This window comes from Plasmodium reichenowi, chromosome 6 (genome assembly GCF_001601855.1).
Source record: "Plasmodium reichenowi strain SY57 chromosome 6, whole genome shotgun sequence".
Taxonomy (NCBI): Eukaryota; Apicomplexa; class Aconoidasida; order Haemosporida; family Plasmodiidae; genus Plasmodium; species Plasmodium reichenowi.
The window spans coordinates 13,324-22,659 of NC_033651.1; the positions used below are offsets into that span (position 1 = coordinate 13,324).

Sequence of the window (9,336 nt, forward strand, 5' to 3'; positions counted from 1 at the left end):
CTTTTTCCATTATTTAAATATAAGTTCATAACATTATCTATTTCTATAATTTTATCTACACATTTTGATAATATCACATTGTTTTCACTATATAGGTAAAAAAAAAAAAAAAAAAAAAAAAAAAAACTATATTTTCTTTCAAATCAAATGATATATTGTTATTCAAAAAAAATTACATATTTTATATATAACCATATAAATTCTTACCATTTATTAATAACATTCTATCAATTCCATTACTATTTAAATATAAATTTAATATATATACTTTATTCAATTCATTTTAATCTATAAAATGATATTGCTCGTTCATATTTTTTATGTAGGTTCTTCGAAGGACCTACTAAAACCTCGGTACAATTTTCTATTTCCATTCCTATAACTTTTAAAATACCATAAATATATTTTAATATGTTCTTTTCTTAAAATATATATTCATCACAATTCGATAATATTATTACATCATTTAATTTGAAAAATTATTTCTTTATATCATATAAATTAAAACGGTATATTTTATCCCATATATTACTATCCCTATTCTTACATTTCAATTCCGTATCTTTCATCGAATATTTTTCATTATTCAAAATTCTTACTGTTTATATATTTTTCATATCTTTGACAACTTTCTTTCTTATTTTAGAAACCTAAAATGGATAGATAAATAAAATATATATATATATATATATTTATAATATATTTACACAAACGTTCAAGCAGTATAATATATTTAAGTAGATCCGCTTTTAAAATATCATTTAAGCATATTAATATTCTATTGGTGTGTATTTTTTTTTCTTCATTTTTTATAATATATATATATATATATATGTAGTACTCATTTATTTAGTATAAGATTATTGTCTTTTAAAATATTATAATATCCTATCATTATATAATTAACGATATATTTAATTTATTTTCTCTATCATTTTAATTTCACAAAAGCATATATACACATCATTTTGATATATACAACTATTTTTAATGGATTAATGAAAAAAAAAAAAAAAAAAAAAAAAAAAAACTTGAACATTTTTAAAAATAAATATCATAGATATGGTATGATAATATAACAAAAACCAACAATTCTTAATAATCATTCATTTTATATATAATAAATAATTTTAGTTTTTAAATGGAAAATACACCTTCAAATGTTGTAATAAGACAGAAACTTATACAAAAAATTATATACATACCATGTTAATTTTTTCTTTTTATACATTTTTTTACGAAACATATTTTCATCAAATTTTATCTTATATCATATACTTATATTATCTAATTTCTCTATATCTTTTAAAAGTATGCAAATCATAAAATTATTAACATTTATATATCGATTTTATAATCTATCTTCTTAATGTTTTAAAGTTGATTATTTTGAAGGTATGTTGAATTCAACCAAAAAAAAAAAAAAAGAAATAAAATGAAATAAAATGAAATAAAATAAAAAAAATAACAAACAATTCAAATATATTTAATCCAATATTATTATATATGGATATAAAAAAGAAGAAAAAAAAAAAAAAAAAAAAATTTTATTTTTACATAATAAATAATCTAACAATTATACAAATAAACAAAAAATATACAAAAAAGAATAATATTTTACAATACACATATATATATATATATATATATATATATATATATGTTTCACTAATATTGGGGTTAAAAAAAAAATAAATAAATAACATCATATATATATATATATATGTCTATAACATATTTTATATGAAAAAATAAAATAAAATAATGTATATCTTATTTTTCTTTTACACATAATTAAAATAAAAAAAAAATAGAATAATATATAATATATATATATATATTACTTACAAACGTTAATTTCCACGTAAAAAAAATTCAAATAAATATCCACCACTATATACATATATTATATATATATATATATATATATATATATATATATATATGTATTTCGTGGTGGTATAAAAATTATAGTGGAAAAAAAATAAAATAATCATAATATATATATATATATATATATATATATATATATATTTTATTTATTTATTAGGTTATAAATTTACCAGGTTTCAATTTCTTTATCATATGAACTCTTATCTCCCTAACCCCAATACAACATCATCTGTGTAACTATTAAAATTATGAAACAATTTGTTTTCTATAAAAACACAAAAATACATATTCTTTCATATAAAAATTGTATAACCAATTTAAAACGAAAGAAGCCAATAAAATGTAATAATAATAATAAATTAAAATATACATAAACACACACAAAACGTTTAAGAAATGTTTTTGTAAACAAAATTTTTATACAAAATCGTAGAGAAATAATAATACTCATAATATATATATATATATATTTAAATATACACATTTTGAATGTGCAAAACCAAACAAATAGAAATCTATAATGTTCCTCCTTCCATATATATAATTAGATACATATAAAAAAAGATGTCTTGTTCATCTTTTTTTTCGTATAACATATATATATATATATATATATATATATATATAATATATTTTTTTTTTTTTTTTATTTATTTATGTCCAGTTTCATATGAATAATTCATTATATGTATATACACAAATGAAATTATCTTCTGTTTATATTTTTTCAATCGTTTGCCTCAATAGATGAAACATAATTTTTGTGTTCATATGTATCATTAAAATTTTTAGTACTGTTCCAACTAAAATTCGAACTATTGAAATTTTTCTCAAATTTTTCATTTATTCCTGATGACATTATTAATTGTTTATATTTTAATATTTCTTCTTTCATAAGCTTTATTTGAAGTGTTAAATTTTTTATTTCATTTTTATAACTTTTACAATGTATGCAGTTATTCCCAAAAAAATTATAATTACCAAACAAGTTAAAATGGTTCTCTGAATTATTATAAGATTCATTTATATCTGTCGAAATATTTTTCCCTACATTATTATATGAATAATGATTTTCCCCTTTAAATCCATTAATCTTATTATTATACTCATTTGCATCATCAAAATTTTCATTAATACTATTACAAGATAAAAATATATTTAAAAGGTTATTTGTATAATCACACGAATCATTTATACCATTATCACTTATATTATATTCTTTAGACTTATTTTCAACCACATTATTATTTCCTGTGTAATTAAAAAAATCCTCTTTAGTTAAACACGGACTATTAATACCTAAAGACATATTATTATTAATATTATCACCTTTAAAAATATTATTCAAACTTTCATTTATTATATTTTTCTCATTACATAGATTTACATTTCCCAAACCTGATATACTAAAATTATCTTTAAATAAAAACATACAGTCATTTTTTTTATTATAATTACTGTTCATATTTCTCATGTTATCAAAATCAACTATTTTGTTTCCATTAATCATATTGTTAGTATATAGGTTTTCATGTTTATTCATATAGTTATTATTGCTAAAAAGGGCATTATCATCACTAATGTTACTATTATTATTATTATTATTATTATTATTATTATTATTATTGTTATTATTATTGTTGTTGTTATTCATATTCTTGTTTTCCATTGTAATGTAATCCAATATATTTTTTACATTACCTCTTATATTCTTATTAAACATATTTTCATTCTCTTGCATAATCAATTTATTTAAATTGTTATAATTATTTGTTTCCAGAAATACACTATTATTATCTCTACCTTTCTCATGCATATCTCCAATTATATCATTTACAAAATTTTTATTTTCTGTACCAATATTACTATTATTTATAAAAGATGATGTTCCAAAGGCTGTAGTAATTGCTCTTCCAATATTATTATAATTATTATTACATTTATTTTCTTTGTTTGTTAAAATATTAAATGCTATATTATTATCATCCTTTTTATTATTTTTCATATTATCCTTATCATCCAATTGTACATGGTTTATAAGCAACTGGTGAATATTTGTATCATTCAAATTTGTAAGTATATCATTCGAATTATTTTTACTATCTTCTTCAATATTATTTATATTGTTATTATTATTTGATATTACATTAATTCTATTATTAATGTTGTTCTTGTTCTCTTTATTGTGTACATGGCTATTAACGTGGTAATTATTCATATATTTTTTGTTCCCTCTTTCATTATTATTAGTATGATTTGTGCTATTAATGGTTCCACTCATATTACCTACTAAACCATTATTCTTTTGATTGGTTATAACTTTATTCTCTTTATTGCTAATATTATTTAATATATTATTATTATTTAAAATATTATTATTATTGTTGTTGTTATTATTATTATTATTGTTATTATTATTATTGCTGTTATTATTATTGTTGGTGTTATTATTATTATTGTTGTTATTATTATTGTTGTTGTTTTTCTTTTTGTTATCTTTTTCTTTGTTCATATTATTTTCATTATTCTTACTTGGAACAGATATACTACTCTTTGCATGGTTAACATCACTAATGTGGTTGTTTTCTATTACATTAACATCTGTAAATTTTTTATTCATTTGTGTGTACGAACAGTTATTCTTATTATTAAATAAATTATCATTATTATGATTATTACTTTTTTCATTTTTTTCCCCATTTTTGATCTCACTCTTTTTATTATTTCCTGCAACAGTTTGTTGATTATTTATGATTTCTCCACACTTTTTAGAATTTCTACCTCCATTTTTATTATTATTATTATTAATATTATTTTGACCAATATTATTCTTCTTATTATGTTGATTTTCATTATTTTTAATTTTCTGGTTTTTACTTTTTTCCTTCTCTAATACATTAATATCCGTAATGGTTACATCCTCTTCATCATCCTCCCCTGCATTTTTATTTTTTTCCTTCTTATTTATATGTTTCTCATTTGAAATTTTATTTTCCTCTTGATCTTTTTCCTTACAATTATTCTTATTATTTTTGTTTTCTTTCTTATTATTTTTCTTCTTTTCTTGAACTTCACTTTTTATTTCATTATTATTCAAACTAACAACCTCACTAAAATTGACCCCCTTTAAATTTCTATTAATTGAATTATTTCGAATATTATTTAAGGGATTCTTCTTATTCTTGTTTTTCTTTGAGTTCTTATTATTTCCAGGTTTTGTATTATTTTCATTAGATTGAATATTGTTTGAATTTGTGCCTTCAGTTTTGGTTTCTTTGGACTCTTCTTTATTTAAAAAATTATTATTATTATTATTATTAATATTATGAATATTATCGTCATTATTATTCTTATTATTATTATTCTTATTATTATTATCCAGTGGGTTATCTTCATTCTTATTATTATCATTCGTATCAAGGCCACACATATTAACAATGCTCAGGTCATTATTATTTGCACCATACCTAACCCCATTACTCGAATTAGAGGATAAAAATTGTGAGAATTTCAAATTCTTACCATCTTCAGACTTTTCATTAGATATAAAAAAATCATCGTTATTATTGTTCGATTTATTTAATTCATCAAAACTTAAATGCTCTAATGTATTACAATTAGAAAAATTCGTTAAGTTATTTATTTTACTATCATTCATATCGAAAAGGGTAGATAAATTAGTATAATTATCAAATATTGAAGTATTATTAGAATTATTTAATACATACTTAGAATTTAACATATCACAGCTGTTATTTGAATTATTCATAATATTTCCAGCAATGTTATCTTTAAATGATGTTGGCAATGTATTAAACTTTTTACACTTATTATTGTTGTCATTTACTTCTTCAGACGTTAAAAGGTTTGGTAAATATTCGCACGTTTTATTATAATTTAAAGATTCATCAAAATGAGAACTTGTCTGATTATTATCATTATTATTGTTATTATTATTATTGTTCGAATGATATATATTTGACTTCTCATTTTCTAGTATATTTCCATTATTAGAAAAATAAGAAGTCATAGAAGAATTATTAAAATTTTCATTACCATCCTTCCAATTATTCTTGTTCTTATTATTTTCATAATCAGTAAAACAAAATTCCACAACCTTATATGCATTATTATCAAGAATATCAAAATTCATCCCACAATCTATCATATTACTATTATAGCCAAGAGTTTCATCATAATACATATTATTCTTATTTACAAATGTGTTGTTCATATTTGAACATTTGTCAGGGTTCATGTTATTTATATCATTTAATTCGTTTACCCAACAGGAACTATTTTTATTTTTATTCTCTTCCATACCCTTTATATTTTTTTTGGTATTCGATAAAGATTTATTCCACGTGTTATTAAACAAACTAGTAGAACAAGGAACGCTTGAAGAGTTTAAAGACGAACATAACATGTTATTTAAATTATGCATTTTGTTATTATTATTATTATTATTATTATTATTAATGTTGCTTAAAGTATTGTTCATATTATTGATAATATTAGTATTCATATTATTATTTCCATTAGTCGAACTAGACAAGTTTTGCCAGGTGGTATGAAAAGTTGGAACATTTTTATTTAAAAACACATTATTTTTATTAGAACCATAATTAAAATGTGGCATTCGTATCTTTAAAATACTTTCAACCTTTCTTCTTATCTCCTTATCATTCTTATTATGTTGTGTTAAAATATGGTCAATGTTATTTCTCCATTTGTCCCACTTCTTTTCCCATATGGTCCAATTTATATGAGCTTCATTCTTATCATTCGAATCGTGATAAAATGCACACTTCTGAAAATAATCACAAGCACCATCTTTTGCCATCTGACAAGCTTGCGTCTTATACACAATAGGATGAAATATCTTTTCCAATTTTGTGTGCGCTAAAGGACAATAAGCATCGTCACATTTTTTCATACGTGGACAATCAACAGGTAAGTAGAAGTATTCACTGGTTTCTCTTCTATCGAATTTATTAATTTCATATGGGTATTTTTTTAATTTATTAAACGACTTGGTTACAGGAACTCCTACACTCATTTTATTATTCTTCTCTCTTATATATATATATATTATATATATATATATGTGTATATATTTTTATTTAATAATTTGTTTATTTATTCTTCTTTTCTACTTTATTATATATATATGGAAGGAGAAAAGGTGTCGAAAAAATAAAATTAAATTAAAACGAAAAAAAATAAATATATTTTATGTATGATTTATATATATATAATAAAAAATATAATAAAAATGGAAAAACTTAAAGAATAAAACAAAATACCAAGATATTATAAAAAATAAGTCAATATATATTATATAATAAATAAATAGAATAGATACATAAAAATATTAAATATATATATATATATATAGATGTATATTATAATAATAATTGTTATTTTAATATGTTGCAATTAACACTAGTACATATAAATAGTTTATTCACATTGATCCTTTTGGTATTTTTATTATTCTTCAATATTTCGGGGTAATTTTAATTATATTTTATTTTTATATATATTTTGTTTTCTTATATTAATATATAATACAAATTTAAAGATATTTAATTATCCACATATATGTACTCTTTTTCCCTCTAACGTATATGCATATATATATATTTTTTTCTATTCATGTATATAAATATATATAATAAATTACCTAAATTTATAGTATCTTTAAAAAAATAAATGCTTCTCAAAAGTACACATATGATATTTCTTATATAGTTAAATATATATAATTTTTTTTTTTTTAAATATCTAACATTCATACATTTTTACATTATTTTACTTATTCTTTCTCTTCGTGTAAGAAAAAAAAAAATATATATTATATATATATTAAGATATTAAAAAAAAATTTATGCTTTTTAAAACACCATCAGAATCATAGAGGAAAGAAAAAAAAATATATAAATAAAATGTTTAAATTACGTACTTTTGGAAAAAGAAAAAAATAATCATATATATATATAAATAAATAAATAAATAAATAAATACACATATATATATAAATATATATTATAATACATAGGGAGCATATAATAATAAAAAAAGTTCTGAAAAATTTATATATAATTCATATATCAAATTTTAATATTTTTCTTTTACACATATATATATATATATATATATATATATATATATATATATATCTTCTAAATAATCTTAATTCTAATAAATACTTTTTCTATTCCATTCAACACACAAAAATGTATGCTTTATATAAATACTAACATGATTCTTTTTCTTTTTTTCTTTTTATTACATCATATTATTTCTCCATGATAAAAAAAAAATATAAATATAAATAAAGGTATTAAAATAAAACTAGACTTTATATGAATATATATAATATATTATTATTTATATAATATGAACAAGTATCCAAATAAATAATTAAAATTATTTATAAAGGAATAATAACGAAAAAAATAAAAAAATATATATATAAATATTTAATTGTTTGTAATATAAATATATATGCATCTCTTTACTTATTAAATATTCACAAAATTTTAAATATAAAATAATTGATACATGTGTATACATGTATCCAAAACAATTTTTTTCATATACAAAATACGTATAAACTATAAGAAGCTAATTTTATTATGTATAAAAATAAACACACTTATCATGTACTGAATCAAAAAGAAAAAAAAAAAAAAAAAGAAGGAAAATACATATATATGTATAAAATATTTATATATATATATATATATATATATAATATATACATTAATTCTTTTTACGTTTAAAAAGAGGAGTATAAAAAAAAAAAAATAAATAAATGTGTAAACTTTTATGTCTTATAAATTATTCATAAAAATACAAAGTAAATAAATATATAAAAAACTTCAAATACAAAATACAATAACCTAAACAAAATAATAAGACATATGATTACTCAATAAGCAAAAATGTAAAAAAAAAAAAAAAAAAAAAAAAAGAATTCACTATCACATAATATATATATATATATATATATATTTCAATTTTTATATAATAAATACATCATTCAGATATTTTTAAATATCATATTAATTTCTATGTATAAACTATTCGCACTTAATTTTTTCTTCCCTTATCAACAAAGCTATAACACTGTGGTAAATTTATCTACAATAAAACAAAATTGCTTTCTTTACTTACTTTTTATATATTAATTATTATTTAATTATTTTATATATATATATTAATTTATTTTTATCACATTTCTTTTAATTCAAAATTTGAATTCACAATAAAAAAATTCACTATCTCTTCAAATTAATTAAAATAATATTCTATATATATTTATTATCACATAAAAAAAAAAAAAAAAAAAAAAAAAAAAAACATACAAATTATTATACAAATATATACATATAATATATATATATATATTTATTTATTTATTTGTTTATTCATGTG

General features: G+C 18.5%; 1 protein-coding gene across 1 annotated transcript; it reads right to left on the reverse strand.

Annotated features, from left to right (window-relative positions):
• Positions 1-2,620: 2,620 nt before the first annotated feature.
• Positions 2,621-6,952, reverse strand: PRSY57_0600600 (hypothetical protein; the record flags this gene model as incomplete). Its single annotated transcript, XM_012906382.2, has 1 exon — positions 2,621-6,952. One exon carries the CDS (start codon positions 6,950-6,952, stop codon positions 2,621-2,623), a length of 4,332 nt encoding a protein of 1,443 aa, XP_012761836.2.
• Positions 6,953-9,336: the final 2,384 nt, after the last annotated feature.